This window comes from Geotrypetes seraphini, chromosome 8, assembly GCF_902459505.1.
Source record: "Geotrypetes seraphini chromosome 8, aGeoSer1.1, whole genome shotgun sequence".
Classification (NCBI taxonomy): Eukaryota; Metazoa; Chordata; class Amphibia; order Gymnophiona; family Dermophiidae; genus Geotrypetes; species Geotrypetes seraphini.
Genome location: NC_047091.1, coordinates 1,194,387 through 1,219,473, shown reverse-complemented (window position 1 = coordinate 1,219,473; position 25,087 = coordinate 1,194,387). Strand labels below are relative to the sequence as shown.

General features: G+C 49.9%; 1 protein-coding gene across 4 annotated transcripts in view; it reads left to right on the top strand.

Moving 5' to 3' along the window:
- The window catches only part of SPTBN2 (spectrin beta, non-erythrocytic 2), a 293,681-nt gene that overhangs the window by 185,116 nt on the left and 83,478 nt on the right, over positions 1–25,087 (top strand). For all 4 annotated transcript variants that reach the window (XR_004540403.1, XM_033955666.1, XM_033955664.1 and 1 more), the window contains 3 exons: positions 13,218–13,592; positions 17,720–17,964; positions 24,945–25,083. Coding sequence is in view for 3 of the 4 variants with exons in the window: in XM_033955666.1 (XP_033811557.1) it covers positions 13,218–13,592; positions 17,720–17,964; positions 24,945–25,083 (759 nt within the window). In the remaining variant the exon portion in view is untranslated. The remainder of the gene's footprint in view (positions 1–13,217; positions 13,593–17,719; positions 17,965–24,944; positions 25,084–25,087) is intronic.

Sequence of the window (25,087 nt, the reverse complement as noted above, 5' to 3'; positions counted from 1 at the left end):
CCACAACTGATCTACTGTGTATTTTTGTATGTTTTTTTGGACTGCACCCTGTACATTCAAATCTTCTGAATAAAGTTTGGATCAAGATCATCGGCTTCACAGTTGTTAACATAACATAGTAACATAGTAACATAATAGATGACGGTAGATAAAGACCCGAATGGTCCATCCAGTCTGCCCAACCTGATTCAATTTAAATTTTTTTTTTTTTTCTTCTTAGCTATTTCTGGGCGAGAATCCAAAGCTTTTCCCGGTACTGTGCTTGGGTTCCAACTGCCAAAATCTCTGTTAAGACTTACTCCAGCCCATCTACACCCTCCCAGCCATTGAAGCCCTCCCCTGCCCATCCTCCTCCAAACGGCCATGCACAGACACAGACCGTGCAAGTCTGCCCAGTAACTGGCCTAGTTCAATATTTAATATTATTTTCTGATTCTAAATCTTCTGTGTTCATCCCACGCTTCTTTGAACTCAGTCACAGTTTTACTCTCCACCACCTCTCTCGGGAGCGCATTCCAGGCATCCACTACCCTCTCCATAAAGTAGAATTTCCTAACATTGCCCCTGAATCTACCACCCCTCAACCTCAAATTATGTCCTCTGGTTTTGCCATTTTCCTTTCTCTGGAAAAAATTTTGTTCTACGTTAATACCCTTCAAGTATTTGAACGTCTGAATCATATCTCCCCTGTCTCTCCTTTCCTCTAGGGTATACATATTCAGGGCTTCCAGTCTCTCCTCATATGTCTTCTGGCGCAAGCCTCCTATCATTTTCGTCGCCCTCCTCTGGACCGCCTCAAGTCTTCTTACGTCTTTCGCCAGATACGGTCTCCAAAACTGAACATAATACTCCAAGTGGGGCCTCACCAATGACCTTTGTACCTGCCTCCCTGCTTGTCCTGTGGAATTCTTTTGGTGGATTTTGTTATTTCTGTGCTAACCCTGTGCCATATTATAGGATAAGAAATGGATGAGCTGGCATGATCCAAGATGGCTGCAGTTGACTAGAGCTGTGTAGACGCCCTGGAACTTTCGCGTCTTAAAGCTAATTTCTTTGATATTCCGGTGCTCCATTGTGAGCAAATTGCCTAAAAATGCCGAAGAGGAGAGGCAAGTGCGCTGCTGCGGCCTCACAGCGCTCTGGGACCCCCCTCTCTCGCTACAATCGATGCATACCTGAGATGCCTTCAGAATGAGCCATTGATGTCAGAGCCTCGCCCGCTGGAGCCGCCGGCGGTAAGCAGAGCCGGTATGGATCTCCCTGGGCTGGATACAACTTTAAGCCCTGACCTTAGAGCTCCGCCTCTACAGCCCCAGTGTTCCAGCTCACCTCGGGGTCAGGATGCGACGAGAGAAGCCCCATCTCTGTTCCAGGAGGCTGAAAGTTCTAGCATGGTGAGCATGGACTTGGTCCCATCCCTTACGGAAGTGAGCCTGAAGATTCCTGAGCAACTATCACTGGAGGAAGTTGATCAACCTCAAGCAGGAGAGCAGCAAGCTGTGGGATCTGCGGGTGAGCAAATAGTGGCTACGCCTTTACAATCCTTTACTATGTTGAAGCCACCCGAAGTGACACGAGATTCCCTTTGGGATTTAATGATAACACTAGGGAAATCTTTAATACTGCAAACACAGGCATTGGATCTTAAAATAAAAGAACACAATGAAGAAATAAGAGAATTGAAACGAAATGACTTCCTTTAAAACCCAAACAGATAAATTGGATAAAGACCTGGTAGATATCCATCGTGTTCAAGACACATTAATTAGAGATAACATTTACCTAAGAAGAAAATCTGAGACACTAGAGAATAACTCCCGTAATAACAATTTGCGATTTATAAATTTTCCGAAACTGCATACCTCATCACCTAGGGAGATATTAAAGAGATATTTCTTAGAAATACTGGGGATAGCAGAAGAATTAGTACCGCCCTGTACACAAGTATATTACCTACCAACTAAACTCCAACAGCCAGAGCAAGAGGAAGAAAAATTAAATGTTACAGACATTTTGGAGAAATCTGACAGTGAATTAGCTCAACCGTCAGATAAGATATGGATTTTGAAGTTTTTTTTTCAAAAATAGAATTAAAGATTTCCTAGGTCTCAGCATACAAATATTTCCAGATGTTTCTCGTGAAACCCAGAAATGTAGAAAGCAATTTTTACTTTTAAAACCAGGAGTCATTTCGATTGGTGGAACTTTTTTTCTTAAATACCCATGTGAATGCTTAGTTAACCTTGGTTCTGTTAAATATGTGTTTTTTGAACCCGTACAATTGACAGCTTTTATATCTTCTAGATGTCTTGAGGGGAGTAATAACTAGAAAATAGTTTATAATTTGGTCACTTTTCCAGTATTCTAGTCAACTTTGTTTGCTTTTAATAATTACCTGATAGAGGAATAATCTGCTTTACTTTATTCTTAGATCCTGCTTCTGTTTTTGTGGACTTTAGAAGGATAATTGATCTTTCTCATTTCTCATGTAAATGTATGTATCCTTGTTTTAATTTGATATAGACTATTATCCTTTTTTTTCTGTACAAGAGTTAATTCTTGGTTAATTATTGTAAATCCTATAAAAATTTTAAAAAAGAAATGGGTGAGCTAAAGGCAGAGAATGGACACAGACTCAGTTGTGCAATTAGCACAGGTTCACTCAGAGTAATTTTATCAAATAGGTGCTGATATTTATTATTGCCCAAATTCTGCAACCAGCGCCAATATTGGTGGCATGTACGCCGGTTTCAGAACCATGCAAATGGGAAAGATAGGCACCGGAAATGTAGACCAGGGTCAGACCAATGGTCCATCAAGCCCAGTAGCCCATTCTCACGGTGGCCAATCCAGGTCACTAGTGCCTGGTAAAAGCCCAAAGAGTAGCAACATTCCATGCTACCAGTCCAGGGCAAGCAGTGGCTTTCCATGTCTTTCTCAATAATAGACTATGGACTTTTCCTCCAGGAAATTGTCCAAATCTTTCTTAAAACCAGTTACGCTATCTGCTCTTACCACAACCTCTGGCAGTACATTCCAGAGCTCATCTATTCTCTGAGTAAAAAAATATTATCCCAGGACAAGCAGGCAGCATATTCTCACGTATGGGTGACGTCCCCGACCACTTTAAAAGTGCATCGCCACTTTAAGATCTTAGAAAGTTCACGATAGCCCAAACCGCGCATGTGCAAGTGCCTTCCTGCCTGACGTAGGGCGCGCAGTCTCTCAGTTTTCTAGTTTCCGTGGAGCTAGTAAGACGTGCTTCAGCTTCTGTTGAAGTAATTTTTTCTTCACTTGCCTTCCCACTCTTGCAGTTTGTGACATTTTTGTCATAATTTCTTTTTGTTATTCTCTCTTAAAAAAAAACTCAACTTATAGCAGAAACAGTCTTTTTCTTCTTTTATTGTTTTCCTTTGCGGGCTCTGGCCCTTTTGGGCCTTATGAACTTTTTTCGCCATAGAGTTCGATTTGTCAACAGCTGTCTTCCCGTCCATGTCTCACCCGTCACCGGGTTTCAAAAAGTTTGGTCATTGTGCTCGGGCCATATCGTTAACCGACCCTCACCATTGGTGCTTGCTCGTCCCTTCAGAAGTGCACCCTCAGAGGGGTCACATGATGCAGCCAACCTAAACGGATGTAGGAGAGGAGAGCTCTGATCTGATCCCAGCAATATCAACGATCTATACCTGCTATTCTCCTGCTTCCTGATCCTTGCATGCATCAGAGTGTAGGGTATAGTTCTCCCGCCCTACTCAGCTTCATTTGGGATGCGGAGACGACACGGGTATGCCCATTAGAGCAGCTAAACCACACCGGGTTAACCTCCAGTCTCCCACGATCAAGATGGTGGTGGAATCTTCGTCTTTTACCATCTCAGCGGGAGAATGGATTCAAGAGATCACCAGGTCGGTGTCAGCAACCTTGGCGGACCGCCTGAATAAGCTTCAATCTACAGTGGAGGAGGTCAACGAAAAATTTGATGCACAGAACCAGCAGATCAGCGAGGTGAAGTGCCACGACTTGGACCAGGAGAACACGTGTTCGGCCCTGGAGCCGCAGGTGTCCACACTGAAAAAACAGAGCGCAGAAATGCAGGACTGGCTGGAAGAATATGAAAACCGAAGCTGGCGTAATAATCTTTGGCTTCTTGGCCTGCCCAAGTCCGTCAAGGATGGAGACCTCTACTGGATCTTCAGCACTTGGCTGCCAGAAAGACTCTCTGATTCCGGCATGCACTTTGACTGTGAGAGAGACCATCGCATTGGCCTGAAGCAGGATGGTAAGCAAGTGCGCACAGCCATAGCCCGATACAACAGCTGGAGAGAGAAGGAGGCCATCCTCCGAGTCTTTCGAAAATCTGGAGCCTTGGAATACGAGGGGGGATGAGTGCTTCTATTTAATGATTATTCTGTGTGTGTGGCAGTGCAACGCAAATTAATGTCACCCTTTTGCACGGAATTACACAAGAAGGGGGTCCAATTTGCTCTTGTTTTCCCGGCAAAACTGAGGGTCTGAAGGAATGGGAAGTTGAAGACCCTTACGACAGTGGAAGAAGCCCTGGAGTATGTGAGTCACCTGCCTGCCTGATTTCTCCATTGCTGCATTTTGGCTGACCCCTGGAGTCCTTCCTATGGACTGATTAGGGACTGCCGGGGGGTGCCGGGCTCTGGTGTCTGACATTGTTTTCCTTGGGAGAGGTGCTTGTACTTTAAGGTCCTGCGAGGGGGCTCTGAATGGACCAGACCCCTTTTAGTTGCCTGCATCTTCCCTCACCTATCCCTATGGATCCACGCCGCGGGGCCTCTGGAGGCACAAGAGGGGGGGGGGACTTTGAAGATGGTGCTGCTAATCTTTCAAATGCCTTGTCCTAGCTCCTTATTCCCTGCCACTGAGAGGACTTTTCCAGCGGGCTAGGGATTGCATTTGCCATAGTTTTTCTGTTTCTTTTCAATATATGTGCACTGCTGTTATGTAGATATGGTTCGGGTGTGGGAGTGAGAGGGTGGGGGAGGGGATTTCTTCTGGATTGGCTGGATAAGGGATTGTGTGCGGGGAGCACGGGGTGGGATCAGGAAATGGGGGTAGGGCTAGGGAGGGCTAGAGTATGTTCTTCTGGAAGTTGACTGGGGGTCTGTCTGGGGGGGGTGCCTAGCGGACTAGGTCCTTTAAGGCTTTTATGTGGATTTATTTTTATGTGGATGAAATTATTTTATGTGGATGATTTCAGTGTACCTTTGGAACTTTGACATTTTCAAATAAAGTCCATTTAGGAACATCGTCACTCCACAGTTTTTTTTGGTTTCTCTGGATTTTCTTCTTTGTGGATATTTTGGGGTCAATTCCTTTTGTTTTTGTCTTTTACTTACAGGAGACTCATCTCTTGCAGGTAGAACATGCTAAACTTAAACGTAGCTGGGTGGGGAAGGTATTCTCCTCTACATTTGGGAGTCGACAGCGGGGGTAGCTATTTTGTTAAGCAAAAGTTTACCTTTTCAATTGCACAAACAAATTCAGGATAAGGAGGGACGCTGCATCATCGTTTTGGGGGAACTTTGGGGTCTCAAATTGTTGCTGTGTAATCTATACACACCTCGACATAGCATTCCATGCCCCAAATGCATTCGGCTGAACAGTCTTGCAAGTGGCCCTTCCCTCCCGGGAGGGACAGCAACTACTAATACAGCCTTGATAAACATTGACCAAGTAGGGTGTTATAGATATTAAGTAGGTCTTCCAGTACTACCTGTCTAGACTGAATGTTGAATATGCAAGTATGAATTGTCACATGCAAGTACGAATTGTCACTGTTGGCCAGTTGGTTTCTCACTATTCATTGATTGTTATTGACCAGTTTCACTGTTCTGTGAGTATTATTGCCCAGTTAACACCGCACTTTATCAAAAACCTTTTTTTGCACAACTTCACCTGCTTTGCCTGATTACCCTGCCCGGTTTGGCCTCCACAGCCAGGCGAGGGATGCACAGAGCACTAAGGCGCAGATCCATTCGGTACATCCCTCGGCTAGGGAGTCACCCATGTGTGGCTGACTCATCCTGCTTGTCCTAAGAGAAAGTGTAGTTACTTATCTGTAACGTAGGTTCTCCATGGACAGCAGAATAGTCAGCCACACAACCCACCTGCCTCCCCGTACGGCCAACCCGGCCACAGCTAGGAACATCCTGGGGATTAGGGGGAAACAGGTGGAAATGGGTAGTGCTCGGACATGTCCAGTGGGGCTCGGGCACTGCACGTGCTCAGAGAGAGAGAAAAAAAAAAATATCTCTGAGCTATTGGAGAGCTTATCTGCAAATTGGGAGCTGTTGGGCAACACCAAGTTTTTTTCTGCTCTTCTTGCTCACATCTCTGGCTACCCTGAGTATCACCTGATATTTTAATATTAGTGTAAATCCTGGGGTGGACTGAAAACCCCTCCAGAGCCAGGACCCATGACCATGATACTCATGGGGTGGGTTTTCTCTCTCAACACTTGGCTCTGGTGGATGCATGGCGTACCCTCCATCCTTACGACACTGACTTCACTTTTTACTTGCGTGCTCATAAAGGGTATGCCTGTCTCGATTATATCTGAATTGATAGGCGCCTGATTTCCAGGGTCGCTAGAGCGGAGATGTATTACAGCACGATGTCGGACCACGGCAGGTGATAAACAAAGCCTAGTGCAGCTTCATAAAAGGGGGCCAAAAGGAGAGGGAATAAATCAAAAATGGAAATTAAGATAATACCATTTTATTGGACTAATATTTTTCAATTCGTATACTCATCATCTAGCCTCCTAAGTTTTGGAACAGTCTACCAGGCTTTATCAGAATAATCATATAAGAAGTTAAGTTTTTCTCAAGACTCACTTTTTTTGGAATGGCATTTGGAGTATGATGTGTGGCAGGTGGTCTAGTCTGGGGCCTAGTGACTGCACTTTGATTGTGTTCATCAATGAGAGGTTATTTCCTGTATACAACAAGTTGGTGTTCCTTTACTTATGCCATCTTTTCTTTTTAGTGTAAACCACTTTGGCCCGCTTGCCGGCTAAGGCAGTATATCAAGTACCGAATAAACATAAATAACTGGCTTAATGGATAATTAGTTTGTACTCTGTGAGTGGAAAAATTGCTATTTCTTTAGCACTCTCCAGACCAGTAGAGGTTAACTTTACGAATGGGTATATATCTAATCATGACCAGCAGGTGGAGACTGAAAACAAAACTTTGGGACAGTATATACTATCCTCCCTTCTCTATTTCCCTCAGTCTTCTTTCAGTCTCCAGCAGGTGTTGAGTGATCTGTACCCATCTCTCTTGGTAGGGCTGTTGGAATTTGTTTAGGGGTTTATTGTCCCTGTTTTTGGCCGGACGGAGCTTGGTCGGGCCCTGTTTGGGGGTCCGTCCGACCTCGGGGGTGTCAAACCCGGCGGGTCACGAGCGGGGTCCCTCCCCCCACTTCCTCCACCTCCCCACATTTTTTTAGAGGAGCCTCAGCAGTAAGCCTTGCCCCCTAAGTCAAGCAAGGCATATTGCTTCGAGAGCCTGTGGAGTCTGTTCTGTAAAAAAAAAAAAAAATCCTGAGGTAGTGCTGGTCTGAAGGGTTGTTTCACTTTAAGAAAACTGTATTTTACTGTATTTTTTCATGTAACCAGCACTTTTTTATAGCTAGGTCGCGTCTGGAGCAATTGTGCCCTTCTCCGGGGGAGTAGGCCACAATTTTAGTCCAGCCGCGAGGCACTCGCGGCCGGCCTGAACTCGGCGGTTTGGGTCGGTGAGGTGGTGGAGCTCCGTCGGCAGCGGCTGCAGGCGCCCAGAGCTCCCCGCCGATGGTGCCTCGCGAGTCGGCTTGGAGCAGTGGGGAAGCCCGGTCTTCCACAACCGCCCACGGAGGGATTCCCCGAAGGATTCCCTCTCAGCTGATTTTTTGACAGCTGATGCCGACTTGCCTGTCTTAGCGGCTGGGACTGTTCAGTCTTCTCAGCCGCTACAGGCCATGGAGGGAGCATTTTTGGCGGGAACTTCGCCATTTTCTTTGTCTGGCCCCTCCATTTTGTCTGCAACCTCAGGTGACCTTCCCCCTGTATGGCGAACACAGGGGCAGGTTTCAGCATGGACCCCTGCTGGGGCAGGGAGTCCCTGGGGACCCCCAGGGGTTTTTTGCCCCCAATTTATTTTCTTTCTTTGTGCGGACTTTTGGGGGTCCCACGTGCGCCTGGGGGGTTTCGGGGGGGGTTTCCCTCCGCGCCCCCTATGGCTTTGCCTCCCTCTTTTCGTTTGGCGTCCCCTCTTCCTCCTCCCTCATCCAAGCGCCCGCGGGGGGGCTTGGATTGCGAATTGGTGGGCGGAGGAGCGTGTTGGCCTGGTTGAGGACCTGGCTGCTTTGGCGGGCTTCCAGGATCCTCTAGAGGGGACGCCTGTTGGCAGCGGGGCGGCGGGTTTCCCGTCTTCCAGAGCAGATGCGTCCGTGGTGCGCTTTTTTATTCAGAGGGATGAGCTTTTAGACCTGTGTAGCAGGTCTCCTTGGTGCTGCATTTTTGCAGTGGCGCCACCGGAGACCCCGCGTATGGGGGCCCCTCTGCTTCAGGGGGTCTGTCCTGGTTCCCGCTCTTTTCCTGTGCGTCAGGATTTGCGGGATTTTGTGTTGGCGCAGTGGCCTATGGGCGCAGTTTCGTTTGGTGTGCGCCTTGGCTCTTGGGTATCCCGTCCCGGAGGGAGGTAGGGCTACCTTAATTTCGCCAATGGGGAACGCGGTGGTCTCGGCACTTCCTAAGCGGCATACCGTGCCTGTTATGGACGGTTCTGCTCTTAGGGTCTCGGAGGCGCGTGCGTTAGAGACTCTTCTTAAGTATGATTTTGATGTCTCTGCCTTTGGGGTCCAGGCGGCTGTTTGTGGGGAGCTAGTCGCTCGCGCCGTGTTTCGGTGGGCTGAGCGTGTCCTGGATCGGGAGTCTGATGACTGGTCTCTAGTGGATCAGGAGGTAGCGAAGATTGCGATGGCTGCCTCGTTCCTCTCAGATGCTCTTTATGACTTGGTGCGGATTTCGGCTAAGTCTATGGCATGGCCGCGCGGCGTATTTTGTGGCTGCGCGCTTGGGCGGCGGATTCGGCGTCCAAAGCTAAGTTTACTAAAGTTCCCTTTAGGGGGTCTTTTTGTTTGGAGAGGAATTAGATGAGTTGATTCAGACTCTGACGGACTCGAAGGTGCCCCGTCTGCCTGAGGACCGTGCCCGCCCTGCGTCTGGGTGTGGGGCTGCCCGGGGGCGTTTGCGGGAATTTCGCAAGTATCGCCCGGGGCGTGGGGCTGCTTCTTTCCCGGCTCAGGGTTTTTCCCGGGGTCGGTTCTTCCAGCGCATGCAGCCCTTTCGGGGGGCCCGTCGGGGGGCAGGGAATCCCTCCGCCGGTTCCCCCGCTTCCCGTCCTGCGCAATGACTCCTTGCCGGCGCCCCCTTTGGTTCCGGTGGGGGCCCGGCTGCGAAAATTTTTCCCCAAATGGGCCGAGATCGCGTCCGATCAGTGGGTCCTTGAGGTGGTGCGGGACGGTTACGCTCTGGAGTTTACCCGCTCTCTGCCGGACCTTTTCCTCGCTTCTCCATGTCAGACTCCATGGAAGACGCAGGCTTTTCGTCAGACCCTTCAGCGTTTGCTAGATCTCGAGGCAGTGGTGCCGGTGTCCCCTACGGAGTGGGGCACCGGCAGGTACTCCATTTACTTTGTGGTGGCCATAAAGGAGGGGACCTTTCGGCCCATCCTGGATGTCTCTCGATCTGACGGAGGCCTACTTGCAGGTTCCAATTCGGGCCTCTCATCAGCACTTCCTTCGCTTTGCGATCTTGGGGCGGCACTTTCAGTTCTGTGCGCTTCCCTTTGGTCTGGCCACGGCTCCTCGGACGTTCACCACGGTAATGGTGGTCGTCGCGGCAGCCTTGCGGTCGGTGGGCATCCTGGTTCTCCCCTACCTGGACGACTGGTTGATTCGGGCAAAGTCGTTGCAGGAGAGCTCCCGGGTTACGGCTCGGGTGGTGGAGTTTCTCCGGTCGCTGGGCTGGGTGGTCAACCTTTCCAAGAGTCGGTTGGTCCCGGCTCAGCGTCTGGAGTGCCTTGGGGTTATGTTCGACATCTCCTTGGGGAAGGTCTTCCTTCCAGAGGCCCGGGTGAGCAAATTGCAATCTCAGATTCGCCTGCTTTTGGCGTCCCGGGGTCCTCGGGCGCGAGATTTCCTCCAAGTCCTGGGGTCAATGGCGGCGTCCCTGGACGTGGTGAGGTGGGCGCGGGCCCACATGCGTCCTCTTCAGTATGCTCTGCTCCGGAGGTGGTCTCCCCGGAGGCAAGATTTGGATGTTCCGGTTCCCCTGCGAGGCTTGGCGCGCTGCAGTCTGCGCTGGTGGCTCCGGACCCCTCACCTGGTTCAGGGGGTGGGTCTGGATCTCCCGCAGTGGACGGTGCTCCTTACGGATGCGAGTCTCCTCGGTTGGGGGGCTCAGTTTATGGGCCACTCAGCTCGGGGCACCTGGTCCGCGGAGGAGGCCTCCTGGTCGATCAACGAGTTGGAGACCAGAGCGGTCAGGCTGGCGCTGTTAGCTTTCCACTCCCTTTTGCTGGGCAAGTCGGTCAGAGTCCTGTCGGACAATGCCACGGCGGTGGCTTATGTCAATCGTCAGGGGGGCACCAAGAGCACTCCTGTGGCGCAGGAGGCGGCTCGGCTCATGGTTTGGGCGGAGTCCCATCTTCTGGACCTCTCGGCTTCTCATATAGCCGGGGTAGAAAATGTTCAGGCAGACTTCCTCAGTCGTCACTTCCTGGATCCAGGAGAGTGGTTTCTCGGCGCCGGAGCGTTTCGGTTGATAGTGTAAGATTGGGGGCAGCCCCTGATGGACCTGATGGCCACGAGTGGCAACGCCAAAGTGCCCCGCTTCTTCAGTCGTCGCAGGGAAGGGCTGGCCGAGGGTCTGGATGCTCTGGTCCAGCCGTGGCCAACGGAGGGGCTGTTGTATGTGTTCCCTCCTTAGCCGCTGGTGGGCAGAGTGCTTCTTCGCATTGTTCACCATCCGGGTTTGGTGGTGCTGGTGGCTCCGGATTGGCCTCGACGTCCGTGGTATGCGGATCTGGTGAGACACCTGGTGGCGGTTCCTCTTCCTCTGCCTCTCTCGGACGACCTTCTGATGCAGGGTCCCATTCCCTTGTTCGACCCGTCTCTCTTCTGTCTTACGGCGTGGCTCTTGAAAGGGGTCGCCTTAGCAAGAAGGGATATTCAGACAAGGTGATCGCTACACTGTTGGGGTCCCGGAGGCTTTCTACCTCTCGGGCTTATGTGCGGGTTTGGCGTCTCTTTGAGGAATGGTGTCGGGCGCGGGGAGTGACCTCTTTTCGCGCTTCTCTGCCTAACATTCTAGAGTTCTTGCAGGATGGCCTGGATAGAGGCCTGGCTTGGTCTTCTCTCTGGGTTCATCTTGCGGCCCTGTCGACCTTTCGAGGGTTGGTGTCAGGTCAGCGTTTATCGGCTCTTCCTGATGTGATTCGGTTTCTGCGGGCGGCCAAGTTGCTTAGGCCTCCCCTACGGCCCTCGGTTCCCTCTTGGGATCTTAATCTGGTTCTCTCTGTTTTGGTGCGCCCGCCTTTCGAGCCCTTGGACGACTGTTCTTTGAAGGACCTTACTTTGAAGGCGGTCTTTTTGGTGGCCATTACTTCTGCTAGGAGTATTTCTGAGCTGCAGGCTTTCTCTTGTAGGGCTCCCTTCTTGGAGTTGTCTAGGGAGCGGGTCGTCTTGCGGCCTGTTCCTTCCTTTCTGCCGAAGGTTGTTTCTCCTTTTCATGTCAATCAATCGGTGGTTCTCCCGGTCTTGGGTGGTCGGGAGGGCTCTTCTGAGCAACGGCAGCTGCGCAAGTTGGATGTCGGTCGGGTCCTTCGCTCTGATGTGCAGCGGACCCAGGAATTCCGGAAGTCCGATCATCTCTTTGTCCTCCTGGCTGGTCCTCGTCGGGGAGCTGGCGCTTCTAAGGCTACTATTGCGCGCTGGATCAAGGAGACGATTGCTTCCGCTTATCTTCTGAAACAGCAGCCTGTTCCGGAGTTTCTCAAGGCTCATTCCACTCGGGGTCAGGCGGCTTCTTGGGCTGAGTCGTCGCTCGTGCCTCCGGTGGATATTTGTAAGGCTGCGGTTTGGTCCTCCTTGTATTCTTTTGTTAGACATTATCGGGTAGATGTTCAGGCGCGTCGGGACGCGGTGTTCGGTGAGCGTGTTCTGGTATCGGCCCTTCGGGGGTCCCGCCCGTGAGAGGGACTGCTTTGGTACGTCCCATTCGTAAAGTTAACCTCTACTGGTCTGGAGAGTGCTAAAGAAGGAGAAATTAGGTTCTTACCTGCTAATTTACTTTCTTTTAGCTTCTCCAGACCAGTAGAGGTCCCCACCCTGTCTGTTGTTGTTGTTGTTGTTGGGGCTGTTTTCGCGGGCAGTTTTTGTTTTTTGCTGCGGGTTCTAGTATTTTTCTAGGGCCGGGGAGAATTAAAGAACAGCGGCTGTGGCTCGGCTGGCTTAGCTGGCGAGCTGTGGGGACATTTTCCTTCGGGTATTTCTCCTCTGCATTTTCCAACAGCATTTGGGTATGTTATTTGTTACTCCTGTTCGGAGTATTGTTTTCTTCCTGTTTTCCAGTTCTTGGTTCTGCTTGGCTATTCGGCAGACTGAGGGAAATAGAGAAGGGAGGATAGTATATACTGTCCCAAAGTTTTGTTTTCAGTCTCCACCTGCTGGTCATGATTAGATATATACCCATTCGTAAAGTTAACCTCTACTGGTCTGGAGAAGCTAAAAGAAAGTAAATTAGCAGGTAAGAACCTAATTTCTCCTTATTTAAGAAAAATTAGAATCTATGTTATTTTAGAATTTTCAGAAACAATAACAAAAATTTAAATGTTGAATACATGCTAGATCTATTTTGAATATTCACATTACATTGTAGTTGCCACTATGGCTGAATTTGCAACCCAGTACCAAGCATTTTAAAAACATGGAGGCATAGCCTTCCCTCAAGACATGTTATATGATTTTTACATATTTATTTTATTTTATTATTCATTTCCCTTCTGCTTTGCATTATTTGTCTATGGAGCCTTTGCCTTTTTTTGAGCTATCAAAAGTATACCTTTCCAAAATTTAGGGAATATTAACTTTGCTTATGTCAAGTAATTTGTCTGTTTAATCTGTACAATTTTGGTTGGCAGATGCTGAGAGACAAGTTTCGAGAGTTCTCACGGGACACAAGTAACATCGGGCAGGAGCGTGTGGATGCAGTAAACCTAGTGGCAGATGACCTGATCTCTTCAGGTCATTCAGAGAATGCCACTGTGGCAGAGTGGAAGGATGGACTGAATGAAGCCTGGGCAGACCTATTGGAACTGATAGACACCCGCAGCCAAATGCTGAGTGCCTCTTATGAGCTGCATCGCCTTTACCATGATGCTCGAGAGACACTGGCTCAAATCCAGAATAAGCAGAAGCAACAGCCTGATGAGACAGGACGGGATTTGAACTCAGCTGAAGCTATGCAACGGATGCACACGGCCTATGAGCATGATATTCAGGCCCTAAGCACACAGGTATGTTACTATGTCATATTGCAACAAGAGAAGACATTCAAGATGTATTCCCTTGTTGTATCAAATAAATGTGAGAGCATAAGTAAGTCCTTAAAGCATTTGACAGCAAGAGAAGACATCCAGGCCCTCCTTCCACAGGTGTATGCCTAGCTTTCCTGGGAACAATCTACTTGTAGTTGCTGCACTAGACCATATGACAGCACTATCTGCTGAAGCCAGAGAAATACAACTCCCTGTTGCCGTGTGGATAGGACATGACAGAGGGAAAGCTTCGAGCCAGCTGAAGGGAGCTAGCGAAGGAGGTAGGAAGGCATGCCGGACCACAGGAGGGAATGGCGGGGGAGGGGAAGATGTGTGTGTGAGAAGCTGCACATGGATTTTCTGTGTGTACAGTATGCTTTGTGAGTTTTTTTTAATTTTTTTAAATTTTTTAATATATTAATAAGATTATATTGTGTGTATATGAAAAATGGATGGAAGAAATTGCAATTACAATTAGTACTATTATTATGGGGTGGGTTTGGGGCGGAGCTTGGGTGGGGTTACTCAGTTGATATTTGTTAGACTTAGGGAGTACTTGGCTTGAAGAAGTAGTAAAATCTTGCAGGTGTCGAACAGGCGTAAGGCACAGGTAGCACGACTACAGGAAACCCACCTCAATGCCTGAGAACATAAGAAGTTATGTGGTTGGTGGGTTAGGGATTATGATGAAGGTCCTACTCCAGATAAAAAGGCTGGAGTAATAATTCTATTTAGAAAAGGGTTGATGTTAGATAAACATTCTATTATCATGGATCCGCATGGCCACCCCAACAAACAAATACTAAGTACCATCAATCAGCTTACAAGGGAGAAACTTTCCTATTAACCCCCACTATAAAGATCTTAGGAGTGACCTTATATCAACAACTGACATTTGACACCCATACCGACATCTTAGTAAAAAAAAAAAAAAAAATGCTTCTGCCTATTATGGAAACTATGTACAATAAAACCATATTTTGATTTCTCATCGTTCAGACTGTTAGTACAATCCTAAGCTCACTGGACTACAACATAATTTATTTAGGATCCTACAAAAAAACTACCAAAAGATTGAGAACAATCCAAAACACAGCCATACGACTGATTTTCAACCTGAAAAAAATCCAAACATATCACTTCATATTTCAAAAAAAACTGCACTGGCTACCACTTGAGGCCAGAATAGTTTTCAAATTCTGTTGCCTATGCTTCAAAACATTATTTGGTACTGCACCTTCATATCTTCTGAAACACTTTGGGCTCCTTTTACTAAGGTGTGCTAGTGTTTTTAGCGCACGCAGGAAATTACCGCACGCTACGCTCAATGCTGACGTTAAGCTCTAGCTCACACGGCAATGTTGCGCGTGCTATTCCATAGGAAACAGAGAGTGGGGGTAAATGAACAATACTCGGACTGGAAGAGCGTCACCAGTGGGGTGCTGCAGGGCTCAGTGCTTGGACCTGTGCTCTTCAACATGTTTATAAATGATCTGGACATTGGTACGACAAATGAGGTGATTAAATTTGAGGACGATACAAAGTTATTCAGAGTAGTGAAGACACAGGGGGATTGCGAAGATCTGCAACATGACATAATCATGCTCGAGGAATGGACATCAACATGGCAAATGAGGTTCAACGTGGATAAGTGTAAAGTGATGCATGTAGGTAACAAAAATCTCATGCACGAATACTGGATGTCCGGGGTGGTACTTGGAGACCACCCAGGAAAGAGACTTGGGAGTTATGATCGACAAGTCGATGAAGCCGTCCGCACAATATGCGGCGGTGGCAAAAAGGGCGAACAGAATGCTAGGAATGATAAAGAAGGGGATCACGAACAGATCAGAGAAGATTATCATGCCGCTGTACCAGGCTATGGTGCGCCCTCACCTGGAGTACTGTGGCCAGCACTGGGAAAGAGTCCAGAGAAGAGCGACTAAAATGGTTAAGGAGTTGCTGTACAGTGAGAGATTGGAGAAACTGGGTCTCTTCTCCCTTGAAAAGACGAGACTGAGAGGGAACATGATTGAAACATTCAAGATAATGAAGGGAATAGACTTAGTAGATTAAGACAGGTTGTTCACCCTCTCCAAGATAGAGAGAACGAGAGGGCACTCTCTAAAGTTAAAAGGGGACAAATTCTGTACAAACATTAGGAAGTTCTTCTTCACCCAGAGAGTGGTAGAAAACTGGAACATTCTTCAGGAGGCTGTTATATGGGAAACACCCTCCAGGGATTCAAGACAAAGTTAGACAAGTTCCTGCTGAACCAGAACGTACGCAGGTAGGGCTAGTCTCAGTTAGGGCACTGGTCTTTGACCAGAAGGCTGCCGCGTGAGCGGACTGCTGGGCACAATGGACCATTGGTCTGACCCAGCAGCAGCAATTCTTATGTTCGCGGGACGAGAACTGACAGCCAGCCATTCAGAGTGCAGGAAGGGACCAAGCAGGCACTCAAAAATTGCGCGCCTGCCTCGTACACCGCTGTACCGCTGCTGCTGCCGGAAGAGAGCAGGGGAACCAAGGCAGGAGCGAGGAAAGCGCGCTGGACCGCCGGGATGCCAAAAAGAGGTACGGTGTTTTTTTTTTGGGGGGGGTTTACAGTCGCTCCTTATTTCCACCCCTATTTTGGGGGTGGAAAAAGTGCATCTTATGGAGTGAAAAATATGGTACATTACTCTGCACTTCTTTGCATTGAATTTTAGTTGCCGAATATTAGACCATTCCTCTAACTTTTGCAGATCCTTTTTCATGTTCTCCACTCCCTCCTTAGTGTCCACAAAAAGGCAAACCTTTCCCTCTAACCCTTTGGGAATGTCTCTCACAAACCTATTGAACATGATCTGCTTCAGCAACAATCCTTGAGGGGCTCCACTACTCATCTTTCCTTCCTTTGAGCGAATTCCATCAACAAGGCACCTTTGTACCTATATAGGGCCTGATTCTGTAAATAACGTCAAAAAAATCAACACTGACTAAAATGGCACTTAGCACCAGTGTGTATCATAACTTTTAGGCAAGCTTATTTAGGCCAAGGAAAGCTAGGTCTAAATACCTGTGCCTAAGCTGTACATGGATCAGGCATACATTTTAAATCAGTGTGTTTAACTTTTAGGAAGGCCCCCTTTTCAGATTCATTCACTAGAACTGATGCTCACCACTTTATAGAATGCACTTACCAAGCTGTGCGTGTAAATTCTAATTATTGCCAATTGTGAGGTGTTAATTGCTAAGTAACGGTACCAGTCGATCTTGTTAAAGAACTCAGTTGTGCACAGTGATTTGCACGCATAACTTATGACGTTATAGACAGAATTTGGAGGATAGAGGGCAATTTTATAACTGGTCACATGACTTGCCCTTTTAAAACTGATATAATTTATGCAGATTTACCAATGGGACTAATGGACGGCAAGTGTGAGAAGGAGTTTCAAGGTCAGGGACAATGTGGCCTATCTCATTTCAATACCTTTTTGGCAGTGTATCTTGGATATTGTTTTCCTCTATGTACTTCTTTGAAGTAAATCCATGTTTTCTCTGCCGCTGTAGGATTAGGTGCTTTCTCATAGCTATAGATTCCTCACTGTTCTTGACATATGGGGGGTTTTGGTGTTAGGAAATATGTCCTTATCCAGAACTATAGCTACAGCCCAGCAAAATTCTCAGGGCCACCTAATGATAGGGGCCGCCTGCAGCTGAACCCTCCCTTCCATGCACTGAGACCAGCACCTCTCCGCCTCCCCATGCTCAGCTACTTACCTTCCCTCTGGGCCCTCCACAGCTACAGAGCTAAAGGCTGCCTCTGTGCCTGGAGGAACCTATCTTCTGCTGCATCTCGCCACACTGATGCAACTTTCTGTGGGTGGGACGCAACGGAGGAAAGGTCCCAGCAGCCAGAGATGCAGCCTTTAGCTGTGGAGGACCCGGCAGCTGGATAAGTAACTGAACTCAGGGGAGAGAGGATGCCAAACCTGGGGGCGCCATTAAGTCCCAGTTATGCCACTGTCCCTTATCCTTCTTTCAATGTCTGTTCTGGATTAAGAAGTGCCATTTAACTGTAAATCCTTGTCAGCTCCCTTTCCATGTCTCTTGTTTCTAAGGTGAAGCAGGTTCAGGATGATGCCTCCCGGTTGCAGAAGGCTTATGCTGGGGAAAAAGCAGATGACATCCAACGACATGAACAGGCTGTGACTGAGGCTTGGAATGAGCTCCTGAGCAGCAGCAGCAGCCGAAGGCAGTTGCTCTTGGATACAGTAGATAAGTTTCGCTTCTTCAAAATGGTGCGAGACCTCATGCTCTGGATGGATGGAGTTGACTTGCAAATTGATGCTCAAGAGAATCCACGGTGAGTTAAAATTAATGGAGGTCAAGGCATGCTACACCAGGCTTGGCAGTCACTGATGCTTTGGAGAGATGATGTTGGTAGAAAGCTGACTAGGTAGCTAAGTCATCCAAAGATATTTGTTCATATGTGATGAACAAGCTATGTGAGCAAAGCCCATGTTATAATTTGAGATGATTATATTTTGCTTTTTCTGTTCAATAGTTTTCAGGTCTTGTTTTTATAATTGGATTAGACTAATGATTTTGGGGGATCTTTCCAAGTGCTTGATTCTACACTTTTTCTAAACCCTTGATCATGCACATGTTTCCAGTTTTTTTACAGCCTCATTTCATTTTCTCCAATCCATTTGGAATGTCTACTCTGATACACGTTTTAGTAGTATAGCATAAAATTTTTATAATTGTAGTTCTTTAGCACTCTCCAGACCAGTAGAGGTTAACTTTACGATTGGGTATATATCTAATCATGACCAGCAGGTGGAGACTGAAAACAAAACTTTGGGACAGTATATCCTAGCCCCTCCTCTCTATTTCCCCCAGTCTTCTTTCAGTCTCCAGCAGGTGTTGAGTGATCTGTACCCATCTCCCTTGGTAGGGCTGTTGGAATTTGTTTAGAGGTTTATTGTCCCTGTTTTTAGCCGGACGGAGCTTGGACGGACTCTGTTTGGGGGTTCGTCCGACCTCGGGGGTGTCAAACCCGGCGGGTCACGAGCGGGGTCCCTCCCCCCACTTCCTCCACCTCCCCATATTTTTTTAGAGGAGCCTCAGCAGTAAGCCTTGCCCCCTAAATCAAGCAAGGCATATTGCTTCGAGAGCCTGTGGAGTCTGTTCTGTAAAAAAAAAAAAAAAAAAAAAAATCCTGAGGTAGTGCTGGTCTGGAGGGTTGTATCCCTTTAAGAAAACTGTATTTTACTGTATTTTTTCAACTAACCGGCACTTTTTTACAGCTAGGTCGCGTATGGAGCAATGAGCACTTCTAAAGGGAAAAAGTGCTCATTGTGCTCCAGACACGAGGCACTCGCGGCCGGCCTGTGCAAGCGGTGTTCAGGCCGGTGCGGTGGAGGAGCTCCGTCGGCAGCGGCTGCAGGCGCCCAGAGCTCCCCGCCGATGGTGCCTCGCGAGTCGGCAGGGAACGGTGGAGAAGCCCGGTCTTCTCCGTCCGCCCACGGAGGGATTCCCCGAGCCGCCGACGGTCGGGTTTTAGAGGATTCCCTCTCAGCTGATATTTTGACAGCTGATGCCGGCTTGCCTGTTTTAGCGGCTGAGACTATTCAGGTCTCTCAGCCGCTGCAGGCTATGGAGGGAGCTGTTTTGGCGGGAAAGACGCCATCTTCTCTGTCTGGCCCCTCCATTTTGTCTTCCACCTCAGGTGACCTTCCCCCTGTTTTGGCTAAGCAGGGGCAGGTTTCTGCTGGGTCCCCTGCTGTGGCAGGGAGTCCCTTGGGACCCTCGGGGGGTTTTTCCCCTGATTTTTTCTTTTCATTATGCAAAGCCTATTTTCAGGCGGCTGGGGGTCCCGGTTGCGCCCAGGGGGTCTCGGGGGGTGGGGTTTCCTCCGCGCTCCCTGCGGCTTTGCCTCTCTCGTCTGACGTGACGTCCCCTCCGCCGCCTCTCTTGTCCAAGCGTCCGCGGGTGTCGTGGGACGAGGATTTGTGGTCGGAGGAACGTGTCGGTCTGGAGGAGGACCTGGACCCTTCTGAGGAATTCCAGGACCCTCTGGAGGGGACGGAAGCTGGCGGCGGGTTGTCGGGTTTCCCGTTCTCCAGTGACGAGGCGTCCGTGGTGCGCCTTTTTCAGAGAGATGAGCTGCCTGACCTTATTCAACAGGTTTCTTCGGCTTTGCGTTTTGAGGACGCGCCGCCGGAGACTCCGCGTGTGGGGGACCCTCTGTTACGAGGGATCCGTTCCGTTTCCCGCTCTTTTCCTATGCATCAGGATATTCGGGATATTATTCTTGAGCAGTGGAAAACGCCGGAGACGCCGTTTCGGCTGGCGCGCAGCATGGCTCGCCTGTATCCCATTCCTGAAGGGGATCGGGCTACGTTAGCTTCGCCAGTCGTGGATGCGGTGGTCTCGGCTATTTCCAAGCGGCATACCGTGCCTGTTGAGGGCGGTTCTGCCTTGCGGGACTCTGAGGAGCGCAAATTGGAGACCATCCTTAAGCAAAATTTTCAAGTCTCTGCCTTTGGGGTCCAGGCGGCTATTTGTGGGGGACTGGTCGCTCGCGCCGTGTTTCGGTGGGCGGAGCGGGTCTTGGATCGAGAGTCTGACGACTGGTCTCTGGTGGATCAGGAGGTAGCGAAGATTGAGATGGCTGCCTCATTCCTCTCGGATGCTCTGTATGACTTGGTGCGGATCTCGGCTAAGTCCATGGCTTTTGGCGTGGCCGCAAGGCGTGTGTTGTGGCTGCGCGCTTGGGCGGCGGATGCTGCGTCCAAAGCTAAGCTTACTAAATTTCCCTTTCGGGGGTCGTTTTTATTTGGAGAGGACTTGGATAAGTTGATTCAGACTCTGTCGGACTCGAAAGTTCCCCGTTTGCCGGAGGACCGTGCCCGCCCGGCGTCTCGGGGTGGTGCGGCCCGGGGGCGTTTGCGGGAATTTCGCAAGTATCGCCCTGGGCGTGGGGCTGCTTCTTTCCAGTCTCCGGGGTTTTCCCGGGGTCGGTTCTTCCAGCGCATGCAGCCCTTTCGGGGGGCCCGTCGGGGGGCAGGGAACCCCTCCGCCGGTTCCCCCGCTTCCCGTCCTGCACAATGACGCCTTGCCGGCGCCCCCCTTGGTTCCGGTGGGGGCCCGGCTGCGCGACTTTTTTCCCAGATGGGCCGAGATCACGTCCGATCAGTGGGTCCTGGAGGTGGTGCGGGACGGTTATGCCCTGGAGTTCGCCCGCTCTCTGCCGGATTTTTTTCCTCGCTTCTCCGTGTCAGACTCCGGGGAAGACGCAGGCTTTTCGCCAGACCCTTCAGCGCTTGCTAGATCTCAGGGCAGTAGTTCCAGTGCCCCCCCCGGAGTGGGGCACGGGCAGGTACTCCATTTACTTTGTGGTGCCCAAGAAGGAGGGGACTTTTCGGCCCATCCTCGATTTGAAAGGGGTCAACAGGGCTCTCAAGGTTCCCTCTTTCCGTATGGAAACGCTGCGGTCGGTCATTCTGGCGGTTCAGCCGGGGGAGTTTCTCACTTCTCTCGATCTGACGGAGGCCTACTTGCATGTTCCTATTCGGGCCTCTCATCAGCGTTTCCTGCGCTTTGCGATCTTGGGTCGGCACTATCAGTTCTGTGCGCTTCCCTTTGGGCTGGCCACGGCTCCCCGGACGTTCACCAAGGTGATGGTGGTCGTCGCGGCAGCCTTGCGGTCGGAGGGCATCCTGGTACACCCCTACCTGGACGACTGGTTAATTCGGGCCAAGTCGTTGCAGGAAAGCTCCCGGGTTACGGCTCGGGTGGTGGAGTTTCTCCGGTCGCTGGGCTGGGTGGTCAACCTTTCCAAGAGTCGGTTGGTTCCGGCTCAGCGTCTGGAGTACCTCGGGGTGCTGTTCGACACCTCCTTGGGGAAGGTCTTCCTCCCAGAGGCCCGGGTGAGCAAATTGCAGTCTCAGATTCGCCTGCTTTTGGCGTCCCGGTGTCCTCGGGCGCGAGATTTCCTCCAGGTCCTGGGGTCGATGGCGGCGTCCCTGGACGTGGTGAGGTGGGCGCGGGCCCACATGCGTCCTCTCCAGTATGCTCTGCTCCGGAGGTGGTCTCCCCAGAGGCACGGGATGGATGTTCCGGTTCCCCTGCGAGGCTTGGCGCGCTGCAGTCTGCGTTGGTGGCTCCGGACCCCTCACCTAGTTCAGGGGGTGGGTCTGGATCTTCCGCAGTGGACGGTGCTCCTTACGGATGCGAGTCTCCTGGGTTGGGGGGCCCAGTGTCTGGGTCACTCAGCTCAGGGAACCTGGTCCACGGAGGAGGCCTCCTGGTCGATCAACGTGTTGGAGACCAGGGCGGTCCGGCTGGCGCTGTTGGCTTTCCACTCCCTTTTGTTGGGCAAGTCGGTCAGAGTCCTGTCAGACAATGCCACGGCGGTGGCTTATGTCAATCGTCAGGGGGGCACCAAGAGCACTCTGGTGGCGCAGGAGGCGGCTCGGCTCATGGTTTGGGCGGAGTCGCATCTTCTGGACCTCTCGGCCTCTCACATTGCCGGGGTAGAAAACGTTCAGGCGGACTTCCTCAGTCGTCACTTCTTGGATCCGGGAGAGTGGTGTCTCGGCGCCGAGGCGTTTCAGTTGCTAGTGCGTGCTTGGGGGCAGCCCCTGATGGATCTGATGGCTACAAGTGGCAACGCCAAAGTACCCCGCTTCTTCAGTCGTCGCAGGGACGGTCTGGCCGAGGGTCTGGATGCTCTGGTCCAACCGTGGCCAACGGAGGGGCTGTTGTATGTGTTCCCTCCTTGGCCATTAGTGGGCAGAGTACTGCTTCGCATTGTTCGCCATCCGGGGCTGGTGGTCTTGGTGGCTCCGGATTGGCCTCGTCGTCCGTGGTATGCGGATCTGGTGAGGCATCTGGTGGCGGATCCTCTTCCTCTGCCTCTCGAGTGCGATCTTCTGACGCAGGGTCCCATTCCCATGTTCGACCCGTCTCCCTTTTGTCTTACGGCTTGGCTCTTGAAAGGGGCCGCCTGAGTAAGAAGGGATATTCCGACAAGGTGATCTCTACACTTTTGGGGTCCCGGAGGCTTTCTACCTCTCGGGCTTATGTACGGGTTTGGCGTCTTTTTGAGGAATGGTGCCGAGCGCGGGGAGTGGTCTCCTTTCGCGCTTCTCTGCCTAACATTCTAGAGTTTTTGCAGGATGGCCTGGATAGGGGCCTGGCCTGGTCTTCTCTTCGGGTTCATCTGGCGGCCCTGTCGGCTTTTCGGGGGCTGGTGACAGGTCAGCGGTTGTCAGCCATTCCTGATGTGATTCGCTTTCTTAGGGCGGCCAAGTTGATCAGGCCTCCCATAAGGCCCTCGATTCCCTCTTGGGATCTCAATCTGGTTCTTTCTGTTCTAGTGCGCCCTCCTTTCGAGCCGTTGGATGGCTGTTCGTTGAAGGACCTTACGCTGAAGTCGGTCTTTTTGGTGGCCATTACTTCCGCTAGACGGGTGTCTGAGCTACAGGCTTTCTCTTGTAGGGCTCCCTTCCTGGAGTTTTCGAAGGAGCGGGTTGTTTTGCGGCCTGTTCCTTCCTTTCTGCCGAAGGTAGTTTCTCCTTTTCATGTCAATCAATCGGTGGTCCTCCCGGTCTTTGGTAGTCGGGAGGGTTCTTCTGAGCAACGACAGCTGCGCAAGTTGGATGTCGGTCGGGTCCTCCATGCTTATGTGCAGCGGACCCGGGATTTTCGGAGCTCCGATCATCTCTTTGTGCTTCTGGCGGGTCCTCGTCGGGGGGCTGGCGCTTCTAAGGCTACTATTGCGCGTTGGATCAAGGAGATGATTGCTTCCGCTTATCTTCTGAGTCAGAAGCCGGTTCCGGAGTTTCTCAAGGCTCATTCCACTAGGGGTCAGGCGGCTTCTTGGGCTGAGTCGTCGCTCGTGCCTCCGGTGGATATTTGTAAGGCTGCGGTTTGGTCCTCCTTGCATTCATTTGTTCGGCATTATCGGGTAGATGTTCAGGCGCGTCGGGACGCGGTGTTCGGTGAGCGTGTTCTGGTATCGGCCCTTCGGGGGTCCCGCCCGTGAGAGGGACTGCTTTGGTACGTCCCAATCGTAAAGTTAACCTCTACTGGTCTGGAGAGTGCTAAAGAAGGAGAAATTAGGTTCTTACCTGCTAATTTACTTTCTTTTAGCTTCTCCAGACCAGTAGAGGTCCCCACCCTGTCTGTTGTTGTTGTTGTTGGGGCTGTTGCGCGGGCAGTTTTTGGTTTTTGCTGCGGGTTCTAGTATTTTTCTAGGGCCGGGGAGAATTGAAGAACAGCGGCTGTGGCTCGGCTGGCTTAGCTGGCGAGCTGTGGGGACCTTATTCCTTCGGGAATTTCTCCTCTGCATTTTCCAACAGCATTTTTGGGTATGTTATTTGTTACTCCTTTCGGAGTATTGTTTTTTCTCTCTGTTGTTTTCCAGTTCTTGGTTCTGCTTGGCTATTCGGCAGACTGAGGGAAATAGAGAGGAGGGGCTAGGATATACTGTCCCAAAGTTTTGTTTTCAGTCTCCACCTGCTGGTCATGATTAGATATATACCCAATCGTAAAGTTAACCTCTACTGGTCTGGAGAAGCTAAAAGAAAGTAAATTAGCAGGTAAGAACCTAATTTCTCCATCTGCCAGATACTTGTGAATTGTCTAAGACAGAATGCTGGGTTTCATGGACTTTGGTCTAACTCAGCATGAATTTCTTTACGTTCTTCTGTTTTTCTCTCAATTTCTTAAGTAATGTTGCTAATAAAGATATTCCAACCAATATTCAGCTGGCGACAGACATTATGTCTGCTGCTGGTTGCTTTCCCAGTGCTGGACCATGTCCGTGCACAAGCATTACATATCAGGATAAAGGTGGCTGCTAAAGCTTATGCAGCTAAGTGCAATAGTCAGCTCTTGACCATATAAACTGAACCGCTTAAAGATAGGACTGCTATTATTGCAGCCCAATTAAACAGTTATCTTATGCGGTCAAGGGCTGAATATTCAAGCTATTTATGTGTGTTCTTGGCACCTAAATGTTGACACCCCCTTTATAGAATTAATTCCATAAATTAGGGTCCTAAATCTAGGCAAAAATGGCAAACCTAACTTTTATGCCTCTAAATTAAGGTGAATTTTCAGCAGAAAAGTCAGGGACCTAAGTTTGCTGTAAAGATGGCTTACATTTAGGAATCTAAATTTAGAAGCTCATCTTTTTGTTTTTTTTAATATCAGGCTCTTTGGTTTTTTTTTTTAAGAACTGGAGTTATTAGGAAGTACACAAGGACTTCTTACTTCTTCCCACGTGCCATGTATGCCACTGTCATGTGAACAGATGCCTTTTCTTTGCAGGGATGTGTCTTCTGCTGACCTGGTGATCAAGAACCACCAGGGGATAAAAGCAGAAGTAGAGGCCCGGGCAGACAGTTTTGCCATGTGTTTTGCCATGGGGAATGATCTTCTGCAGAAGAATCACTATGCCTCTGAAAAGGTAA